General features: G+C 39.0%; 4 protein-coding genes across 4 annotated transcripts in view; 2 read left to right on the top strand and 2 right to left on the bottom strand.

The window, feature by feature from the left end:
- Positions 1-7,244, bottom strand: part of LOC145463101 (uncharacterized) — a 7,979-nt gene extending 735 nt beyond the window's left edge. The window contains exons 1-14 of the mRNA XM_081446814.1: positions 7,059-7,244; positions 6,830-6,965; positions 5,402-5,574; positions 4,773-4,880; positions 4,310-4,403; positions 3,876-3,925; positions 3,478-3,559; positions 3,177-3,262; positions 2,492-2,607; positions 1,913-1,991; positions 1,353-1,448; positions 1,029-1,274; positions 803-888; positions 1-264 (exon numbers count right to left, since the gene is read on the bottom strand). The exon at positions 1-264 is cut by the window's left edge and continues 735 nt beyond it. Coding sequence (XP_081302940.1) covers positions 150-264; positions 803-888; positions 1,029-1,274; positions 1,353-1,448; positions 1,913-1,991; positions 2,492-2,607; positions 3,177-3,262; positions 3,478-3,559; positions 3,876-3,925; positions 4,310-4,403; positions 4,773-4,880; positions 5,402-5,574; positions 6,830-6,965; positions 7,059-7,169 — 1,578 coding nt within the window. The 5' untranslated portion in view covers positions 7,170-7,244 and the 3' untranslated portion in view covers positions 1-149. The remainder of the gene's footprint in view (positions 265-802; positions 889-1,028; positions 1,275-1,352; positions 1,449-1,912; positions 1,992-2,491; positions 2,608-3,176; positions 3,263-3,477; positions 3,560-3,875; positions 3,926-4,309; positions 4,404-4,772; positions 4,881-5,401; positions 5,575-6,829; positions 6,966-7,058) is intronic.
- A 1,687-nt stretch (positions 7,245-8,931) lies between these two features.
- Positions 8,932-11,165, top strand: LOC145463631 (coiled-coil-helix-coiled-coil-helix domain-containing protein 2-like). The gene is made up of 3 exons (XM_081447392.1): positions 8,932-9,603; positions 10,329-10,563; positions 10,857-11,165. Exons 1-3 carry the CDS (start codon positions 9,388-9,390, stop codon positions 10,865-10,867), a joined length of 462 nt encoding a protein of 153 aa, XP_081303518.1. The 5' UTR covers positions 8,932-9,387; the 3' UTR covers positions 10,868-11,165.
- A 4,271-nt stretch (positions 11,166-15,436) lies between these two features.
- On the top strand, positions 15,437-17,766 carry LOC145463304 (coiled-coil-helix-coiled-coil-helix domain-containing protein 2-like). Its single transcript, XM_081447052.1, has 2 exons — positions 15,437-16,270; positions 17,509-17,766. The coding sequence occupies exons 1-2, from the start codon at positions 16,100-16,102 to the stop codon at positions 17,764-17,766; spliced, it is 429 nt and encodes a 142-aa protein (XP_081303178.1). The 5' UTR covers positions 15,437-16,099.
- A 5-nt stretch (positions 17,767-17,771) lies between these two features.
- Positions 17,772-23,221, bottom strand: LOC145463302 (2-oxoglutarate and iron-dependent oxygenase domain-containing protein 2-like). Its single transcript, XM_081447051.1, has 7 exons — positions 23,099-23,221; positions 22,900-22,956; positions 22,630-22,740; positions 22,053-22,155; positions 21,135-21,259; positions 20,043-20,300; positions 17,772-19,205 (listed from the first exon to the last, which is right to left on the bottom strand). Exons 1-7 carry the CDS (start codon positions 23,219-23,221, stop codon positions 18,948-18,950), a joined length of 1,035 nt encoding a protein of 344 aa, XP_081303177.1. The 3' UTR covers positions 17,772-18,947.
- Between the last annotated feature and the right edge of the window lie 9 nt (positions 23,222-23,230).

Genomic DNA, 23,230 nt, shown 5'->3' with positions numbered 1-23,230 from the left:
TATTATCTTTCCTACTCATCAAGTGACGATCATGTGATTTCCTGATAGTGCAATGAAAACCTAGCTAGTCGAGTAGCGAAAAACCTGGAAAATTACTAGTATCTCAAAACCTTTATGAAAAGGAGAATAACTTAGAACCAATAGCATTTTTATCGTGGTGGTACAGGCGATAAAATTCTTTTTCTTCTTGCATTTTGTGCCTGTTCCTTGATCTTTTCTTTTCTGTCTTCCATTTGTTGCTCCAAAGAACCCATCACCAGCTCACTGAAACAAACCAAACACGTCATATTAATACTGGAATTCTATTGGTTAAACAAACCAAACACGTCATGTTAATACTGGAATTCTATCGGTTAAACAAACCAAACACGTCATGTTAATACTGGAATTCTATTGGTTAAACTAAACCAAACACGTCATGTTAAATTCCTCTTTTATCGTTGGTCCGTTGAATAAGATCTGAAAAGAAAGGTCATTCCGGCGCTCTCGCTTTTTTCGCTTACTAGACTACGAAACAGTTGGTATGTAAGCACCGGTTAGTTAGACGAGGCACGGCTTTCGAAAAGCTTCTGAGACGAGTGGAGAGAGACTCAAAATCGGCACTGTGCCTATTCAAATTCAAGTGTAACGATTTAACAACAAACAACAGTCATTACCAAAACTTGTAGCAACCGTAAAATTAAATTCCCTAACTCATAATGCAGTTTCTCTCAGGCCTATTCTCAGAAGATAGCTTTGATCAAAACTGAAATCCACGACACCTAATGACAGTAACTAGACTAGAAAACGCAATACGGCTCACCTATAATTAATTTCACCATCCTTGTTCCGGTCCAAGCCTTCTATTAGCTTGTACAGTTCAACGTAATTCATGTCAATTCCTGTTTCCTGTTGAGAGAGACGAGAAAATTGAATTGTTGATTTGGTAACGTTTTGACATGGTCGTGTTGATCTAGATTTAATGAAGTTGGATTAACTAGGGAAGGGAATACTTTGAATAATAATAGCGTTTTATCCATGGAGCTGACCTTTAGTCCATCCGCAAATTCCTCGACAGTGATATTCATACTTTTATCTTTATCCAGAGTATTAAATAAATCCAGCAGTCTCATTTTATTGTCCTCTATATAGTTCTTTAATATCTTCATGGGCGTTGGTCGAGGCTTAGGTTTGGAGGCGGCACCTCCCGCCCCACCATGACTGATCTTCATTTCAGGTCTTAAATGTTGTACTTCTTTACACAGTTCTATGAAGTCGTTGTTGACAGTGATGTCCTGAAAGCCAAAAACAATTAAGGTGAGCAAAATCAGCAAAACGTGCGGGTGAGTCAGGAGATGTTTCGATTTTCTTACCGTGAGCTCGATCTCTATCAATGTTGATTCCGGGTTATTTTTCATGGCGTTCACGATAGCGTACGCTCCAGGACTTTGCATCGGGTTCTTTCCGATCTGAAATGTTAATTAGGAAAATAAATACTTGAAAATACTGAATGACGAGTTCATATATGCCTGGTAAAGGCGCATTGCCAACACGCTAAGCACAAAGTAGACTCCACCTCTTGTAAAACAGTTTTTTTATAATAACATATAAACTACTGCTAAACGTTGGTTAGTTTTGCGACTTGTCATTTTCCAAGACGTCTTATCTGGGATACGCCCTATGTACATCTGTTTGGACTCAGTTTTTCCAATTCTGGTCAATGGACACTTCTGATCCTGTCCACTTGGGATGTTCTGGGCGCTCGGAGATGTTCTGTGCGATTTCCGGGCCTCATGGCTCATCTTGTCTCATAGCATCCCCCATAGCGTCTGTTCCATAGCATCCCACAACGAACAGGGAAAAAAAAAGATGCGTTCGTCTTGAACGGGCACTGGTTACATAGTATGCCACTTTATGCTACTATACTGCTTACCTTCAAAACCTGGAGACACGTGTTAACCATTAGTCCTTTGGCCAAGTACACAGCACCTTCAGCTGTTATTCTGTTATTCCTAAAGACACAAAATATTCATCACTATCAGGAGCCTTCCGATTATAGCTCCTGTCACTATGAAGTAGTAAAGTGGTATGAGCAAGCAAAGTACTCGCATTTGAAATGTGAAAAAGCACTGCAACATTGAAATGAAGCCAATTCATGGCCATTGTAAACCGTTTTTTCGAAGAAACCTGGAAACGTAATATCTGAGAACCCATGCAGTGTTCATTTTGTCACTGGCTTTGTATCCAAGTTGTGGTTGCTGTTCACTCCTCGTAAAAGAACGCGTGTATTCATTTACAATTATCACGCGATATTTTATTGGCTGCGTAGATTTTAAACCATAAGCCACTGCATGCATCTCTCCAGGTCGGCTTGAGGACATGTCATAATGTTTTGAAACTTTTTCACTACAAAAATGCGCAAGCATAAAGCGCAGGATGGATGTCATAAAGAAACGATATTCTAAAGCGGTATAACTATCATTACCTGACAACATTAGAAGAGGTTACTTACGTGAGATCTAATTCTCTCAAGGTAGGGTTTACTTTCAATGCTTCACCCATGACGAGTGCTCCGTCATTACCAAAACCATTCCATGCTAGGTTTAAAGTCTTCAGAGTGATATTCTCCTACAGGAAACAACATATATGCTGGTGGTAATGTACAGCCTTACTCTGATCTTCTGGCTTTTTTGTTTCACTTCTTACAAGATGGACTAAGGCAGACAAGGGGTGTTCATAGTCTAGTCTTGTGACTGTTTTTTGCAATGCGTCAAGCTAGTTTAAATACAAGAGACACTGCTTCATGGTCAGATTTTTGGATCCAAAGTCGTACAGATTTTCGAAAAAGCTGTGAGGCAAGTTGCACAACAGACTATTCAAAGAAGGTTTTAAATTTCACATTTTTTAAAATTATGTTATTCTTGCATGCATTTTATTGTTCTTAACACCCTTTTTTATGTTTTCATAGTTTACATACTTTTACTTCTTTGTTTTATATTTATACTTATGCAAAATTCTTATCTTCACTTTTAAGCTTGATAATGATCGAAGTTCGGTCGAAACGTTGCGCGCTTTTACCGTTAGTTTTTAGTTCAAATTGTTTTAAAAAACCTTTACTTATAAGTATTACAGACAATAGGTTGTAAAGGTTTGTTAAAGAGAAAGTCACTGATTAATGCAATAATCACTTGACAAACCTTTAGAGATAATGCAACTGCACATGCCCCTTTGTTTCTCAAGTGATTCCAGCTCAGATCCAAATGGTCTATTGTATCATTTGCCGCTAAAAAAACAAACACCAATGAGAAACTTCAATATACAATTTTGAATCAAAGAACGCCATTCCTTTTTAGAACACAACTTAACTTAGATACAACAAAATTTGTTTTTCAAAAGACACCTAATGAAACTTGACTTTTGTCAGTGTCCAGTGGCCGGTGAGTAGCCTTCTAATCTCTTTTGAATTTAATATTAAGTAGGAGATAATCAATTAACTACCTATTGCAGGAGCAAGATGTTGACCTCCTTTCTCTCCCAGCTGATTATGACTCAGACACAGATACTTCACTCTGTTATTACTCTACAAATACACAAAAGAAAGAACATTGAATGGTTTTTATATGCCATGCGTTGACAGGCAGTATTTAATGCTGCTTTTGGGGGGTGAGTACGTTCATGAAATCTATTGCTACTATTACAAGACTATCTCTTTCAGGATCATTATCTTTAGAAAGTTCTCTAGCCTTCACCAACCAATCCACCCTCTACATAATTTGCAGCCTATAATACCAAGTAAAATTCATTTTTTGGTGAATTTTACAGAGATAAGTGAACAACCTTGCTATTTTGACAACTTACTTTATTACTTTAACTACCATTTTCTGTCAGCAACTTACTTTTATTGCTTCTGCCAGAATTTCTACAGCTTTGTCATCAAAACCATTTCCTATTAAATTAAAAAAAATGGATTCAATATTTCTGACTTATGTCTTGTGTCACAACCAAATCACATTATTATACACCAGTCAAGGGTAGGTACTGTATTTTTATGAAAAGAGAGATCTAAGCAGGCATCTCCGCGGGGCTGGAGGCATACAGTCCCAGAACAAGGCATTAGAACAGTTTCTCATAGGGAAGAGAAGGGGGATTCCCCTGAACTCCAAGCTCCAGAACTATCTCTTCATGCCTTTCTATTTTAACGCTGCCTTTTTAACTTGTGGAAATTCAGCCTTTCCCTACTATTACTAAAAGAGAATTGCCCCTTTGCCTTGACTTGTACTACAGAATCGATGACAGTAAAGCAACTGAATTATTATAAAAATAAGCTCACCACTTGCAGCAAATCTTGTGATATTTGAGTTGTGTAGTAGGATATCTTTCACTGATTCTGCACCACTTATTCCCAGTTTGTTTTCTGACAAGTCCTTTAAAGTAATATTATAAAATATTATAAAACAACTAACCTAATAAAAATTATGTAGCCACCAGTTTATAATTACAACCTCTTAGCACTAAGGAAAGATGTAACTTTCTTGTCTGATAAAGAGGTACTGAACAGTGCATGTATTGGCTGTAACTTATTTTGTTAACTTTCTTTCAACACAAAGGTTATTTATCTAGATTTGTCAACTTCAACATGATAATTTAGGGCATCCACTTGCAGGGAGTTGACACTAGATCTGCATTAAAAAGTACCATTACAAGCATGAAATGCATACAGAGGACTAGGTACTGTAGCTGCACCTCTTGATCAAGTCCATGGTGCTAAAAAATTAAATTGAATGTTTCATTACCAAGTCAGAAATATAGCAGTTTTCTTGTAGCATTTCAGCAATGTAGCCAGCTCCCTCAGCATTGATCCAGTTATCTGCCAAGTTCAGCTTGATGACAGCTGTATTAGTCTGGAGAATTAAGTTGCCATCAGTAAATTTATGCCAGCCATAATGACACATAAGTCAGTTCTAGACAGCTGTCTTGAAGCACGATTAACAGGGACAATAGCAGGTACAGATAGCAGGGGTTTTATTAACATTTTCAGCAGGAAGGCAGTAATGGTTTTCACAGGCAGTCAAGACTTTTTGAATTGAACTTCTTTATAAGAAAAGCTTTTTTCTGGATGGTCAAACCAGGCTGGTAAAACTCACAGCTGGTCAGTTTTCCTAGTACCTAGCCCTAATGAACCCCTTGGAAATCTAGGTCACATAAATTTTAAGTTTCTCAAGTTTGCCATTTTCATAATCTTTCCAAATATTTTCAAACTTCTATTCTTGTTCCTTTTGATTTATCATAACGTCTAAGTTGGTGCTTTTTTCACTTATACATAGTCTTGTCAGATTTTATTGGTTCAAGCTAAACGTGATGTAAAAAGACTGAAAATATTGTGACGGCTCCTGTCTTTAACATGGTTGCATGGTAAACCCACCACTAAAGCAATCGCTATAGCCTTTGCCCCCATTGGACCTAAACCATGGTGTTTGATATCAATGTCAGCTTGTTGCAAGTTTCGATGAAAATAAGAAACTGGTATAACTCCTGAATCTCTGCAAGCCTGAAGATATGTGGCTCTTCCTGTCACATCATACTCTTCTTTGCCTTCTGAAATTAAGAAAAACAACAAGCAGTGATTCACTTATTAGGCTAACAACCATTTCACAATTGAAAATGCATTAGTGTGAACAGAGCCAGCCAGCTAATTAACATCCCAAGTAGCTTTTTTGGCTGGAAGTCTGCAAATTCAAATGCTTCACAGGGTACAAACATGGGGACGAAAGATAAAAAGATCATCTCATGTTGACTACAACATCACAAGTATGTTGCTGTCGGTTAATTTATTTTGGTTTGAAATTTATTTAAACCAATTTGCTTAAAACTTCCATATGTTTGACTTTAAATTTTATCATTGCAGTTGCAGGGAACAGATACAATCAGTTACTTTAATTTGGTGACAAACAGAAATTATTGTTTTGTAGGTAGCTTCAAAAACATTTTAAACCACAACATAGTAGGATAACTTTCGTATTACCAGTTCACCATACTACAAATCCAACAATATTACAAATTAAAATCTGTTGTTATCGATCTTTCATAACAAGTCACGCACACAGAGATGTGTACTTTCCATGTAGTCTTAAAGGAACATCACGAAATGTCATTTCACTGGTGACTTGAATAATAATCAATGATCATGAACGTTAAGGCTTATGATTATTCATCCAAAGAAAAGTGTACACAAGTTGTAAACAGCGATCTTGAAAGTGAAAACATATTCATGTCAACGTTCTCAATACAATTAAAGCTATTGCTCTCATTTCCATACTCTTCCACGCTAGGCTTTCACGGTTCAAAGGTATTCAATTTGGAAAAAAAAAACAAGGGAAGAACATATCATAAAAACTTTGCTTTTTAGAACATCAGCTCATCAGAAGTTGTTTATACTTGAATAAAGATGTATTCTCGAGGGATTCATTTCAATAACTTATTAAAAGAGTATAAATTAACGAGGACAGCCCTCCCAACAAAACAACAGCCAAACCACACAGAGAGTTCAAAGATATAAACTTTATATATTGCAATAGCGCGTTTACATTGTGAAGATAACTATTAGAAGGTTAACAGATCTAGACAAAAGGCGTCAAAGATAAGATAAGCAGACAGTGTTGTCATTGACTTGCAATGTACTTAAATATGCAGGCGAAGAAAGACTTATTACATGTAAATGAGCATTATCGCTCAGTCTTCCACTCTAAAATTCTGTGAGCTGTAAGTTCTAATTAATCATTACCATTTCCAGCTTGTTTCATTAGCGAATGCATTCTTATATCAATCAAAGTGGTATTCAAATTTTACCCACCGTCCATTTCCAAATCGGTGTCCCAATCTTCTTCATCATCTCTACCTTCAACGTTTTGAAAGAAGTCATCGCCTTCGGGAGATAACGAGCCAGAAGACTCTCTTCGTAGAATGCCAGTTGGAGGGCTTAATGCAGCCTATAACGCAACACAAAACTCTTTCCAAATTTCTAATACATGTTGTAGGCTACAAAATGTTGCATTATTGTGAATTCTCGAACGCGCGCATACCTTACGGAAACCAAAAGGTGAACTTGCTCCACTTGCACGGCTCAAAATCACAGAATCTTTATCTGAAGGTGACCGAATCGGAGTAGAAATTCTTTCCGATCCTACTTCCATGATTTAGTTCACATTTACCCCTCTCAAGTCGAAAACATTGTAGGCTTCACATCTCACATCTGCAGAGTTGTTGAATGCTCTTTCTAAAAGCCTCGCTTACATGAATGATTGATCATTTCAGTCTCTGTTGTCATAACAACTAATCAACATAATTATTCTACATCTACATCTACATTATGGGGGGTCTTGCAAAGGCAGGCATGATTCCATCACTGCAAGACATTAAATAAAAAAAAATTAAAAGCAGGGTGGGGGGTGGAGGGCAAAAAACCTTAAATATATAATAAAATATGTACGTAATTTAAAAAGATTACTAAGAAAAGTTAATTAAGATTAAAAAATTAGAACCTAATTAAAATGTCATCATTCTAATCTAAGTGCATTTTCTTGAATAATTGACTTTTTTTAACATCTAAAACATCGTTAGGTAAGGCGTTCCATTCTCTAATAGTTCTACAATAAAATGAGTTCCTATAGCTTTCTGTGTTCGGAGTTAGTTCGATGAACTTGTCTTTGTGAAAAGATCGAAGTCGACAATGGCTGCGGCCGCACTAAGAGAGTTAACTGGGTTTATTTTTTAGAAACCTGGTTAAAAGTTCTAAACAACTTAACTCGGTTAAAGGTTGGTTATAATAAAATAACGGGGTTATATTTTATGAGCGGCCGCACTGAAATGGGTTATGAAGTGGGTTAAACTCAATTGACGTCATGAGATAAACCAACAAAATGGCAGACTTCGAGGACCCTGTTCAGTCTGTTGTTATATTCTCGATTCTTTTTCTTTGTTTTCTTTTCCTTTCCCTCCACTCACGGCTAAGGCAGTCCCTCTTCCTTCTAATGCGCACTACGCGAATTTCTAAGGCAGTTCTTTCAAACATGATGTTAATTTCGCGTAAACGTCAGAGTGTTCTCCATCGCCGTCGAATCGTCCTCGAGTCTGGGTATATCCGAGAGACCAGCGATGGTTTGAGGAAATCCATAGGAATCCTGCCACGCATGACTTTTTTTAGAGAGCACTTTCGAATGAGCTTCGACTCTTTTCACGCCCTTTGTCGTATTCTGTCGCCATTTATGGCAAAAAGAAACACTCGCTTCCGTGCAGCGCTGATCAGACTGCTGATAAGAGACCACTAACCTGGGTTAAAGCACGGAAAAAGGTGGTTTAAAATCAACCTAACCCGGTTAAAAAAATCTATTGTTCATCAATTAATTTCCATGGTAACCGTAAACCCGGTTTAAGTTCCACGAACAGCCGAAATTAGCGACCGCATCACGATTTTAGGGTCACGATGGGACTGATTATTATTTATTATTATTATTTTTCGGTAACCCGGTTAACCGTAATTAATTAATTAGAAATAACCCGGTTAACTCTCTAGTGCGGCCGCGGCCAATTACGCCTTTTGATATAGCATGGGATTTCTAATGCTGATTCACCATGAATAGCTTTATGAAGTAATGTGAGGCGAGCAGATTTCCTTCTGTTTTGAAGGGAGGGCCATTCCAAATCGTTAAGTAAATTGGAAACAGTTCCAGGTGTTCGCTGCCTACAGTTCTTCACAAATCGAGCAGCTCGCCGTTGGACATCTTCTATTTGCTTGATATGCTTGTCAATCCAGGGATCCCACACGGGGCTTGCATATTCCAGATGAGGTCTCACTAGTGCTTTATAAGCTAATTCTTTAATTAATTATTGGAGTAAAGAAATTTATCATGTAGTTTCTCCCAAAGGAGCTAGAGCGACAACTCATGAGAATGCGCTAATGGATCCATAGAACACATCAAAAATAAAGATACAGAAAGATAAAAACAACAATAATGTGTATTGGGCTTCCAAATTTTGCGGCGTGGTGTTGTGGTCGTGTGCGTATTTCAGAACTAACAAAAGCATCTTGCTTCTGGGAAGTTTCTGGTGGAACAGTTTGCTCACTTGGCCTGTTATGTTTTAAATACAGTAGTTGAAACACTCTGGTAAGAATTGTTATTTGGTTATTTTTACATGAACTGGAAGACGTGGAACGTCTTCTGTTTTTGAGTGGGGAATGGTGAAAAGGAAAACGACAGCAATGACACCTGGGAAGACTGAAATTGGCAACGTCATGATGAGCCAATAGGAACACGGGTTTACATCATCACTACCAGACGCCATTTTATTTTGTGCGAGTCTTACATAAGTCGGAGTGTACTTGTCTCATCTCTGTAAAAGAAGACAATAATAATGCCTCGTGGTGGAAGACGATCTAGTGGTCGTTCATCTCCAATGTTTGGAAAGGCATCTCCGCCACCACGAGCCCCTCCACGGCCTGTTTCTAGTGTGCCGGCTGCCAGACCTGCTTCCAGCGTGGCGCAGCCAGCAACGCAACAACCAAGACAACCTGGACTGTTTGGACAAATGGCGTCCACGGCGGCTGGTGTAGCGATCGGTTCAACTGTGGTAAGTAGTCCTGTTAAAATAGTCTTTTTTAATTTCCCTGTACTCAACAATCCTTTTAAAGAGAAAAAAAAGGTTGTGAACTAATTAAACGTGCACAATATCAGCATTTTTCTACATTTTCAGTACAAAAGCTTACGTAAGCTTATACTCCAGGCCTGTTCAATCGATACAAATCGATATCGGAAGACTGTACGATAAATCAATAACAATCGGTTAATCGAAATTAACTGTTATCGATTTTATCAGTTAAATTATATTGATAAAATTCTTACAACGTGATCTTCCCCCCAGAGTAATTTTATCCTTTGTCGAGTATCTTTACTTTGCTATTCATAAATTTTATTCATACATTCGTTATTTGCAATCAGATACCCATAAAAAAAGCCTGCATACAAGCCAAGTGACCTTTAAGTCCAGAGCTAATTCCGGTTTCTGTAGAATGAAGCGAGAGCATTCCACTCCGGCCTGGATGGGATGCTAGTCCATCACAGGGCTATGCCCAGCATTTAATTCGCCTGTACCCATTTCTACACTTGGGTGAACAGAGGCACTGTGAGAGTAAAGTGTCTTGCCCAAGAACACAGTGCAGTGTCCCCAACCAGGACTTGAACCCAGACTGCTCAATCCAGAGTCGAGCATGCTAACCATGAGGCCACTGCATCTCCTTGTTGTGTGGTGTGTTATGTGTCTCTAACTCATTGCATCATATTTTTGTATGTATCTAGGGTCATGCAGTTAGTGGTGCTTTGTTTGGTGGCCATAGTGGAGAATCAGAGCAGCCAGCATATCAGCAAGATATGGCAGCATCACCATACCAAAGTTATGATCAGCAACAACAGAACCAACTGGGTCCCTGTCAGTGGGAATTGCGACAATTTGTTGAGTGCGCACAGAACCAGGGTGACATTACACTTTGTCAGGGATTCAATGAGGCACTCAGGCAATGCAAACTGGCAAATGGTGAGAAAAGTTTCTTAATTCTAAATGGTATTAGCCCTGTCCTCTTCCTATCTCCTTGGTCCTTGGGGGAACTCTTTGTCTACAGTTCTGCAATTTACGGAATATGATTTTTGACTAGTAGTCTACTAGTGAATTCTTATGTTGTAGAGAACACTCTGCAAACCTGAAATTTGCTTTATGTTATATAGAAACTTGACTTTAAATCACTGTTAGACCTTAATTAAAGTATAGATAATTTGTGGCTTTTTTAAGAGTTTTATCTCATTTCATGTTGCTATTTTGTTGTGTTTCAGGTCTTTCCTGAGGATCTAGACACATTGTGACTCTATGCTATGTGTGACTGTCCTAGCTCAAAAATGATCAAGATTGTGCTTGCTGTGGCCTCATTTCAATCAGTGTATTCTTCTGTTGGTTTCAAGACATTCTTGGAAACCTTTACAAGATGGAGTTTGCATTTGGCACTTTGCTTAAAAATTTATTCTGGATCACATTTTGTGTTCTGAGGAATAAATAATTGCTGAGTGGAGGTGGAATAAAATTGCTAAATAGAATGACATAATGAGATTCTTTTAATAAACTTCATACACATGTAATTCTGTGACCATGAACTAGTTAAGGATTGTTTCCAACTTGCTCTCATGACTTTCACTCCACTTTTTCAAATGAAGATCATGTGGTTAAAGAAAATGTCCATACCCATCCCATGAAAGGTCATTGAAAATGGCGGGGGGGGGGGGGGGGCATGTCCCAAAGGTCCAAAATTTTACAGGAAATTATGAACTTAAGGTCATTCCGCTGAAATAGAACCTGCACTGAGATTTTTGTGAAACTTTGTCTATCGATTGTTTATACTATAGGAACGTAAATTTTGAAATAAAAACGAGGGGTCCCCATGTTCGTTTTGGAGCACAAGTACCTTGTTTATACCTGTATAAATCCTTATAATAGCACCATGATTGCAGTTATGATTGCTTGCTAAATTCACGTTTCCGACGATTGCTTTTTGTTCTACACTGAGAATTGGTCCATATTTATTTTACACAGAGAAATTTATTACTCAATTCAAAACAACAGAAAAAAATGATAGGTCACCATACTCGTTTGCGAGAAAATGACGATTTACCTCTATGGCAAGGTCCAGCTGTAAACAAAAAGCTGCCATTTTTTAATGCGCGCACTCTAATCACGCGTGAAAATATGCGCAGTAGGGATGCACAATGCAATACTGGGGAATGACCTTAAGGTGGCTCAAAACAGTTTTTAACACTTCGATTTTGATGGGTTGTTATTACCACTCTTTATTACTTGATGCTACAATCATGGTATCAAAAAACTGCCCAATCATTGGTGAACACTTTGTTATCATTTTCGTGACGCAATAGGTTACCATATCAACAGTATGACCTCCTAAAAACACCCTTAATTGCAGCTTTAGGGGCTTATAATTCAAAAACGACACGGTGAATTTTTTTTGTTTTATCAACTTTTGATAAGTATGATGAGACGCATCTTTTGGCAAAGTTTAAGAAAATTCTGTATTTAGGGTTCAGAACCACCTTTAATTTTTGAAAATTTAAGGTGGCTCTGAACCTTACTCAGTTATCAAAGTTACTGAGCATTGTTACAGACTTTGTTGTAGTTAGTAACTGACAGAAAGAAGAACTATGCCTTAAATAGAACTTAATTAAAAATTCATGATCAGGAAAGAAACCCGTCCGCCATATATATATAAAAAAATACAAATACACTAAAGTCACCGTGGTACAGTTAAAACATACAGCGCTATAGACGTAAGTTACAACCTGGCTTTGTTGTCCAACTAATAAGGAAGTATACTACTGTTGGCTTTTCTGAACAATTTTGAATGAGTAAGTAGAAAACTTTAAAAAAACGGCAAATGATTAAATGCGAATAAATGTTACGATCTTGAAATGACTGAAATGTTACGATCTAACTGGGAAAAACACTTGTATAACTATAATTACTAAGAAAAAATCTTGAATTTGAATTCACCGAGATGAATATAAATAGTGGCACAGTTAAAACGTGCAGTGCTATAGTCGTGAGTTACAACCTGACTTTGTTGTTCAACTAAGATGGGAGTATACTTCTGTTAGCTTTGCTGAAAAATTTTCAACGAATAAGCGCAAAACGTTAAAAAACGACAAATGATTAAATGCGGATAAATGTCACGGTCTAACTGGAATAACTGGGCAAAACACTTGTATACTGCGTAATTATTTCAAGTACAGTCGGAGTAAGGAATAGCTCAAGTCTGTCAGTAGAACAGCACTTTAATATGCCGCCAAGTGAAAACTTTCCCATGATGCTGCTGGAGAAGACGGATTATCATAATACTGGCAGTTGACTGTGCCACCACCAGGGTATGACCACGAATGGTCTCCGGACCCATCTAAGCGAATATAGCAGTGAGGAAACTGTACATTTGGAAATGAGAAGCTGCCATTGGTTTCTTGTCTGAGAAAATACGATTCCCAGGGGCTTACTGCAAACTGGCAATTTACGTCACCTCCCCCAGTGTCCTCATAATGGCTCATGCCTTGGCTGTTTATGTGATAAACACATGCCTGAACGGTGCACTTTCCATCACCACCTTGTAGGTTATCTGGGGTGCTAATGAAGGAGCCATTTCCACAGGGTATATGTAAAAGCGTTCACATTGCTCTGGTGGCTTGTACTGGCAGTTCACAATCCCGCCTTCAGGTTCTTCCTGAGTTACTCCTGTGCCGTCACAACGAAGGTAGACATTGGGAAATTCTACTGACCTCAACGATTTTTTCTCCAGGCCATTCATCTGTTCCAGAAAACGGGAAATCATCTCGGCCGTGAATCGTGGAGCAGAGTTAGGACACCTACCACAGCTGTGAACTGCGAGAACGGTCCAATAACCACCGTACCAGGTGTAGACTGGGCTGCCACTTTGTCCCCCCTTTGTATCATTCATGTAGTAAATCTAATTGGCTGTGTAGCTCGACATTGACCCTCCTGTGATCCATATGGTTCGTGGTGGCTTGTCACTTGGATACCCACAGTTGGTTACTACACGGGTGGTTAGCTCTTCATCCAGTATGATCGCTGACCAACCGAAGCCATCGTCAGAAGCCTCTGGAAGGAGAATAAGGCCATAGTCGTGGTTTTTAGCGCCTGTGTTGATGAACTCGGGGGATGCCTAGATGTTGTTTGTCGACAACCGCTCGCTGTTCTGGGAAGGTCACGGTGATCTTTTTAGCGTACGCTCCCTCCACATTCGTGCAGTGGCCGCTAGTGATAACGGCTGTACGATTGACGTCAGGGAGATGGATCTTGAATTCACTTCCTCTATACATCTCACCACGGTATCCGGTTGTTTCGCCAACGAGTTGTCTAGACAACGTCTCGTTCGCCAACGTCCTACTGATCAATTCGCCAAAGTCTAAATAAAAGTGTACCTTCACTTGTGACAATCAGGCTTGTATCAGACAATAAACTTAAACGAATTCAACGTAGTGTCACTAGGAATATCCAGGCTGAGCTATTGGCAAGCTGGGAAAAGTACGAGAACAACGAAGACTGCCGCCCAACTACTCAAGATTTGTTCTCGGCTTAACGGCGCAGTGGCGCTCTCTATTGACAGAAAGCAAATCCATTTGTACGGAGGAGAGGTCATTGGATCTACTTGCACTCGTTCATCGTTTCCGTAGACGGTCTCAGGTGAAGAAGAACCTTCTACTGCTGGCAATGCCATCCTGGACTTGATTCTAGAGCAGTGCCGTGCGTTGTTGTAACCTAAAAGAATATATCATAGAGATATGAGGTTGACACGTTGTTAGTCAAGAGAAGACGTTTCTCAGGATCAATTAACTTACTCTCTCTCTGTATATGAGCGGGTAAGCAACGAGCAATGTTATATTGAAACAGTGAAAGGAATAAAAAATTGCAAACTAAAAAAGAGAGCTACAGGTATTTACTAAACAAGAAACAGAGAACTAGACTGATGATGAAACAAGCAATTATGAGTGAGATTATGAGATAAAAGCCCGTTAATCAACTAAAAGTCTAATGGCTAAGTACCGTAGATAGGACTAGAGCGCGCGTTATGTTATAATCCAGAGTATTTCATCATGTACACGTGAAGTATTGAAGTCGAATGCGGCCTCTAGAATCCGCCGGTATTCCGGAAACTGAGGAGCGCACAATACGTTACCTACACCTGAAATAATCAAGAGTATAAGCGACGCGCGCTGAGTTAAGGACAATATTTGGCTTTTTGCGCAGTACAAGGGTCTCACTGCCTCCGATATAGCCTCAGATTTCCCTATTCGCCAGCCATATAGATATTTCAGTAGCTCGACGGCTCAGTGACTTGTACAGACGCGGAGACTGTTAAAAGGCAACAAATGTTGGCATTTTAGTGGTTGGGCATCTTGATAGAAAGAGGAAATGGGTTCAGTCTTAAGTTTTTGTCTAGTGACGAGCATTGGCATTCTACTGAGTACTACTGACGGGCCAGCGAGCCAACAAAAGATCTATGTTAGTAACATATTGAACTAACAAGGATAACAAGCGTCTGAATTCGGCTGACGGACTAAGAAGCTACCTTAACAGTTAGTCTACCTAAAAATCGATTGACGAGCCGACGAGGAACTGAGCGAAAAAAGTATAGCTAGACAAATGGCTCTGTAATCTGTAGTAATGCCTTTAATTCAAAGTTCAGTTCAAGTGTCTTACCTGAAAACAACAAGGAAAACTTGGCCAAAGCGGGAGTTTACTAATTTAAAAACTCAAACGAGCTGGCCACACCAAATATGCAGTGAAGCGTACCAGTGGAGCATTAACATTAACATTTGAGTTGGGGAGGGGGGGGGGGGGGGGGGGAAGGCTAAAAAAAGTTGGGATTTAATAATAAGTTTAAGAAGCTTAAATACTGACATCACTTAAACACTGACACCGTTTCGCGTCTCCGGCTTGGATTTTGCATAGTTATGTAAAGCAAGTCTCGGTTTTGGCTTCAGTCTCAAATGTTTTGCGGTCTGATTTTTAACAAACTCATTCTCGGTTATTAAGATTGTTATACGTTGCTGTGTGATCGATCAAGTAACTTTATTATGCAAACTAAGTTCTTATGTATGATACAAACTGTGCAAGTAATATTGCGCGCCGACGTGTTGGAATCTGCAAATTGTTGCATAAGCAGCTCTGTTCCTCTTTTGAAAAAAATAAAGCCAAACAACAAAAACAATAGAAACAATAATAATGACGAGGTCATGTGGTCAGTTTCATCAATGTCTTATTAGTCATTGCTTTTGTCCATCAAGATTTTCTAAATAGTCTATGTCTTGTATTTTTTCAGACCATACACGTCTTTTTAGCATAATACACATCATAACATGTTCGTCCAAAGGGCCCAAACTCCTTGCCCTTTAATTTTCAAATTAACTGATTACAAGCGTCATAATTGATTCGGCGTTGCCATAACGAGTTTACATCACGTCAACGTTGCATTATATCTTCAACGGAATTTTTACGAAGTGAACACATGCCTCGCAGTAAGAGGCGGTCTTCCTCCCCTCCAAGGCCTGTTTCTAGCGTGCCGGCGGCCAGACCTGCTTCAAGCGTGGCGCAGCCAGCACCACAACAACCAAGACAACCTGGACTGTTTGGACAAATGGCGTCCACGGCGGCTGGTGTAGCGATCGGTACAACTGTGGTAGGTACATATTAGCCACTCGCATCTTGAAAGCGCAGCCAACCAGTGACTGTCGTGTTCAAAATGCGACACCCAATCAGTGATATGATATGCGCTGGACAAGCGCGTATACTGGAAGCTAATCAACAAATAACACAACTCTTTGTGATTCGCGTTATGTTGTCATTAGGTTCGTCGGAAACCTACTTAAATGGCAATTTTAGAGATGTTTATGAAGGTTTAGTAGGGATAAATTAAGTAACCCAAACCTGAAGATTCAATGAAGATTCCAAATTAGAACTCGCGTGTATCCTTACTGTGCAAGCAATTCACATGTCACGTCATAACGAGCGCGCGCTCTTGAGTAGTAAAATAAACAACAATAGTGTTAGTGGTCAATAATATAATTTTTGTGGATTCAACGATCTCGGAAGTTCGGTGATCCCAACGTTTCTTTTGGTAGATCATTTCCTCTACCTCCATTTTTTGTCAAAAATAAAAAATAAAAACAAAATTGTGACAGTTTGGGAGAAATCGAAAAAGTTGTGCACATACGCCTAACCGCTCGCGTTCCCACATCATTTCTCGTTCTCCCAAACTTCCGCTCGTGTTTCTAGCTATAACTCGATAGAAACACGGTACATGTTTTCTCTTTCTTAAGCAAGAAATGAGTTTTTCCAGAAATTATAGTTCTCCTTTCCGAGGGTAAACTAATTCTTACGTTAGATCGGGTAGCCAGCACCTTTATCGTTTTTATTTTTAAATGTACAATATTGTAATAAATTATTTCTAACTCTGTGGTAAAATAAAAGGCTTTTTTGTTATTTACACAAGGCTTCCTACGGAAAACCTCGCTGGTCACGTGGTCATTAAGATGGCCATCCATTAAAACAATTAAAGGGCACTGTGACCTCATGCTTTGGATTTTTTTTAAATATACCCGACATGATTACGAAGTGGGCCAAGTTTAAGAAATTTTTTAAACCCCCCTTCGTTGTCGATGGAATAACCTAAAATTTTGAGCGGGATATCTCAGTTCATTGCCATATAGACGGAACAATTCCTGGTAAAAAAATTAATTCCAGCCCTGACTCCACATAAAGATTTTGTCGCTAGCGATTGAGACAAAGCTATACACAGATTTATTAGCCAGAAGCACAGTGGCAATTTATTGGAATGCAATATCTCAGCACAAAGGGACACAGTTCCCTGCCTCTCAGAGCAGTCCCGTAACCAGCTTGCCATTTATTTGTGCTTAGGGTGATGCTGTGAGTAGTGCTCTGTTTGGTGGGGAATCAACAAAGCACCAACGTTATGATCTACAGCAGCAGGATCAGGGACCTTGTCAGTACGAGCTGCAACAATTTGTGGATTGTGCACAGAACCAGGGGGCGGTCACGCTGTGTCAGGAATTCAGTGAGGCACTCAAGCAATGTAACCTGACAAACCGCACTGAGGGGTCAAATTTGGCGAGAAATGTCCTAGGTAAATATAACAGCTTAGGCAAGGGGCTATAAGATGGTAATGACCTCTAACCAAACTGAGGTGATGAGAAAAGCCTACACTGTAGGTGTTCCAAAGGGTGAAGCCAAGTGGCCCGTTAGGCCGGGGCTTATCTCCGATTTCTACGTAGCACGAAGTGACCAGGAATATTTCTACTCCCCCTGGATGGGATACCAGTACATCCCAGGGTAACCCCCTGGTACTAAATTTGCCGGTACCCATTTTCAGAGCTGGGCGGAGAGAGGCACTGCGAGAGTAAAGAACAAAGTGCAATGTACTAGGCCAGGGCTCGAACCTGGACTGCTCGATCCAGAAGCGAGCGTACTAACCATGAAGCCACCGTAGCTGTTCCAAGGCGAATGAATAACAAGATTACTGCTTGGTATACTAATGAATTCTCATGACAAGAACTAAAAGAATTGCGTTGGAATCATTGAGCGAATCATAGCGTTTTAAATTCGCAGGATCGAAACATCGTTGGCAGCAACAAGTGGAAATTGGGTCTCACTTACGAGTTATTCTGAGTTAACTTTTAGTTGTTACGGAAGAAAAACCTATCATTTGAAATTTGAATAAACTTCACCTAGAATGCTAGACCGTCATGGACACAATCTTTATAAAAACCAGGATTCTTTATTGCCTCACTTTGTTCTCTTTTTTGTGTTTTAGATCAATCTGGTTCATGAGGAAGTGTATGACATCACTACAGCAGCTGCTCAGACATTCTGCACGTTTTGTTCAGTTTGATTACTGAAAGTTCACTTACTGAATGCGCGTTCCACGATAGTGCGTACTGTCTGACAGTGTCAAATTTTAAACGTTTTCAGTTAACGACAGGGTCGCCTTGCATTCGGGAGTGCGATTAGCCTCAAGGCTGGATTCTGTATTGAAACATGCATGATCACTCATTCAAACTATGTTAACATTAGATGCGCAAGACTCGTCCCCAGACTGTTGTTTTCCTTCCAGTCACGTGGTACTATCTTCTTCACACCTAACTCACGTAGGCACTGATAAATAATAGAGAATCTGATCATAATAAAAACGGATAGAGTTCAACTAAGTACATACAAAGATGTGTAAGTACATATATTACTTCTACATTAAAATCTAGAAGTAATGTATTGTACACGACCCACAAGCCCTGCACTGTTTAGACCAGAGCCCTGGAACTCCACTCCCTAAAGCAACCTGATCAGAGGGTGGAACAGACTGGCACAGTTTGCCCAGTGGTAAATCCATCACCTGTACCAACACAAGGCACCAGTCTAGGTTCCGCGTCGCACATTGGACAAAGTTTATTACGCACTGCAGAGGACCGCATCCAAATAATCAAGTTTATTCTCTCTCCAGTGTGGATAGGCAAGGCTCCGTGCATGTGCTGACCTCTGTGAAGAAGTCCATAACTTGGTGTGTGTTCACACTGACTGCATTCTGTCTCTTTGAGGGGAACCTATAGTCAGACATGCAAAATAGTTCATAAGTGGGTGAACAGTAATAGATGGAGTATGAAGAGCAGCGTGCACTCCTCTTCAGTCTTAACGATCAGAATCAACTTTCCCCTTCAGTTACCAATGTACTGAGACACATACGTTAGGGGAAAAACATCATTGATCACCAAGGAAACATTGACTTGATATATGAAATCAGACTTTTTCTCAAGCAATACTATAGGAATTGATTCAGTACCAATAAGTTCTAAGTGAGTGCCCGACATTACATTTTCTTTTGGTTTGTGCCAAGGTTTCAAGTATTCACATAGCTTCCACCATAAGGAAGGCAACCTACTTGCTAGTTGTAAATGCCATAGAACCTTTTCTTTCACCTTGAAAAGTCGCATGGATTGAAATTCCATACAAGAGATACCTGAGCATGCTCAGGATTCAATGTGGAAAGAAACAAAGAAAGAAATCACAACAAAAAGGCTCAACATGCCGGCTTGCATTAACAACATCGGACATGTAAGTGTTGTAAATTGTTAACGATAAATGTTGAATGTTTGTAGTGGTTGACGCTCTCAGCTACAACTAGCTAGTTCTCAGGCATGCCACTTGAACTGTAAGAAAGAAATATTTCAAATAAAGATAATAGGCTTAAAAATCCCATCTGGCAGGATGCAGACCAGTTGGCTATTTACAAACGTGACCGAGGAGTTGAACTAAGGTCTACCGAGAAACATCTCCAGCTTAGTGGTCAGAGAGGGACTCAAACCTGCAACCTCTGGATTTCAAGTCTGGCACCCAAACCACCCCGCTACACAGTAAGGAGCATCTATGTGCAAAGTATATACCTGTCTCATGTCACCGAAAAACAGCTCTCCTCCACTGAACTCTTTTCCTAGTGACACATTTAAGGTGACCTCAGCATTGTCGTAATGATAACTAAGATCTAAATCTTCTCCTATCTTGTAATGCACAGTGAATGCCTTGTGCGAGTCCAAACAATCACCCCCACATTCAGGATATAGTATTCTGGTGATCGGCATCAAGTAGTTTGTTCTTAGAGGTGAGAAAAAGCCATTATCAAAGCCAAGTTCATTGAGCAAGATCTGAGAATGATTGAATACAAGATTCATATGTCAAATGCCTCCTTGTAAAATTAAATCTTAACACAGAAATCATTTTGAACTAATTTCCACAATTTTCTATTCCTTTATTGAAAAGTAAAGTTGATTCAATAAGAGGTTTCATTTGATGGGTTATTGAAAGTTCTAGCACTTGTCCTGATCAACCACAGACCACTTCCAACTGTTAGTCAAGTAACAGAAATCTGATGTCATGTTATTTAGCACATTGATATATTCTCATGCATTGAAAAACACAGTTGATTGATTTAATACCAAACAATTACTTCAAAAGGGGTACTATGATGAGCACGACTTGAGAAAGTCAAACCAAAATATTTTCATTGATGGAAACCTAACTGTAATGGCCTAGTTTTGCCACAAACTATAAAATATGTGCACTGAAGTTCTAAAGAGTGATATACTGGGTTATATGCACAAGGTTGTGACATCAATATAAAAAGTTTGGTAACCCTTTTCAAATTCTGTTGTCACAGTTTCAAAAAGTTACTAAAAAGTAATACATTGCAATTTGCTCACCCTTCAAAAATTACACAATATATTCAGCTTGGGGTTCTAGGAGCATTTTGTATGCTAGCCAGAGTACTCAGTTGTACTTTTGGCTCTTTTTTTGACATGAAATTCAGCAAAACTGCTGTGATAGCATGCCTTGAACTGCAGCTATTTATTGTTAGTCATTTCAAGTTTTCAGTGGCCAATTCCTTCCATGACATGCACCTGCAGGAAATCACGGTAGCTGTATTCATCATCTTAGACTGGATATTTTTTGGAATTGGGAATTTGTTCATACAGTCTTACCCCATAGTTGTTCATTGTATTGGGCCTTCCTTTAGGGAGATCTGTGCTTTCAAAGTTGTTTATTTCCTCAATAAACTCTTGACAAAATTCTGGTGTAAATACTGGAAAGGTATACACTTTTTTGGCTGAAAGAAAATTAAACACACCACGAAAATCAAAAATTATATTCATTACAAAACCATTTCAAAACAAAATGTCAAACCAAACACAGCTTTAATTTTTACTTCTTGAGACTTAACTTTGGCAACAGTCTTCAGGCAGTTTTGACTGGTTTGGTTAAATACACCATTCATAACATACTTTCTAAGTGAAGGGTAATCAAGTGTGTTTTCGGTCAGAAACTTGTCTCCATGATCATAATTATTCATGTCTTTAGGTTTTGTTAAAAAGAACATGCCAAACTGGGTAACATGAACCATGTCACAAACTCCTTATAGTATCAAAATGATGCAACAACAAATTGGAAAATCCTTCTCATAGAGTCAGTACTACAAGACATATTGGGACTTGCCACAAACAGAACAATCAGGGCCTTTCAGTTTTAAAGCTTTAATTTTTCTTTTTCTTTTTTTTATGGCAGAAACAAATTTTGTAACAGTTGTAGCTAACTCCCTGGGATATTTCTTTTCAAACCCTTTATTCTTTGAGTGTGTGTGTGTGGGGGGGGGGGGGGGGGGGAGGTTATTTCATTATTTCAAAGATAATAGGTCAATTTCGAAATAAAAAAATTTGAACATGGCACTTCCTAAGACTTAGGGGTCTGAAACAAAAGAAATTATTTATTCCGGCCTTAAACTCGATATGATTTCTTTTGTTTCAGTTTCCTAAGCCTTGGAGCCATGTTGGAACTCTAAAATATCAAAATATCTGCTAGGGCGTTGCTCCCTAATGGGATTTGATACAGAATCTCCCACTTGCCATCACATTGTTTTACCATAGAAAGTAAGCCAGCAGCTGTAGCCTCCTCATTATCTCTTGCATACTGTACCATGGAAAGAAAGCTGTCAGCAAGGAATGATTCCTGAAATGTTTTTACAAAAGATATGACACTTAGCAGGGATGTCATTAAGGTTTTTTTTTTTTAATCTGTAGCCTTGATCTTCACATCTGTATCAAAATTGTTGCTTATGGGTGAATTGTACCAACTACGGGCAAGTTCACCCATACCATCAAGGGCCCATCAAGCATGCTCAGCTGTAAACAGGTGCTATGGGTTATGGCCCATATTGACAGCCCTGGTAAGTATTACATAATTCAAAATACATGAAGTATAATACATGCATTAAACTTCCACTTAGTTCTTTATTAGGGTGATGGCTGTTGACAAGTGCTTAATAACTGGCTGCATTAATGAAGAGTCACAAAAATCACTAAAAGGTTGACTGGTAGGAAATTCTGCAATATGATCGTATTTACATCACTGATGTGGAAATGCTAACATACACAAAAGACTATATTTCAAAAGGTTTAGAGTTCAAAAATGCTTAAAGTTTACCTGCAGAGTGTATAAATGAGGATGTAGTGGTTTATAAATAGCAGCAATAATCTTTTTCCGTTTCTGTGCATCTCTTCGCATCATTCTTCTCCTTTCTACTTCACCCTGAACCTAAATATTGTAACTGAATCTATCAGGTTTGCAAAGAGTAAATACGGTCAGAACAAAGAGATTGGCGAAGCATGTGCACAGAGAAACTTCACCTAAGATTAAATAAAGTCAACATATGATAAATAAGGTTAAATTATAAAGCTTGAGCATTTTGATTACCTGTTCAAGCACCTTCACCCATTGTCCATCTGTCTTGCAGCCTCTGTTATAAAGTTCCTGTAAGATAAATACATTTACACTTACTTCTCATGTAACGATAAGCTTAAATGTACTACTTTTCTTTTCAATTCATGACCAGATAATCGATGCTAAGTTCAGAATATGATATTAACTTTGAATTGGCAAAATTTGTACATACCTTCCGATAGTCGTTTTGAAATTGCTGTTCACTTTCGAACACAACGTGGGCTTCATATTCCTTAAGAAAAATGTTATGAGTGAAAAAACATTGGCAAACGAAATACTCTTCCGCGTCCGCCATTTTGGTCCT

This window comes from Orbicella franksi, chromosome 12 (genome assembly GCF_964199315.1).
Source record: "Orbicella franksi chromosome 12, jaOrbFran1.1, whole genome shotgun sequence".
Lineage (NCBI taxonomy): Eukaryota > Metazoa > Cnidaria > Anthozoa > Scleractinia > Merulinidae > Orbicella > Orbicella franksi.
The sequence above is the reverse complement of the archived record's forward strand: the minus strand, read 5'-3'. Positions and strand labels throughout refer to the sequence as shown.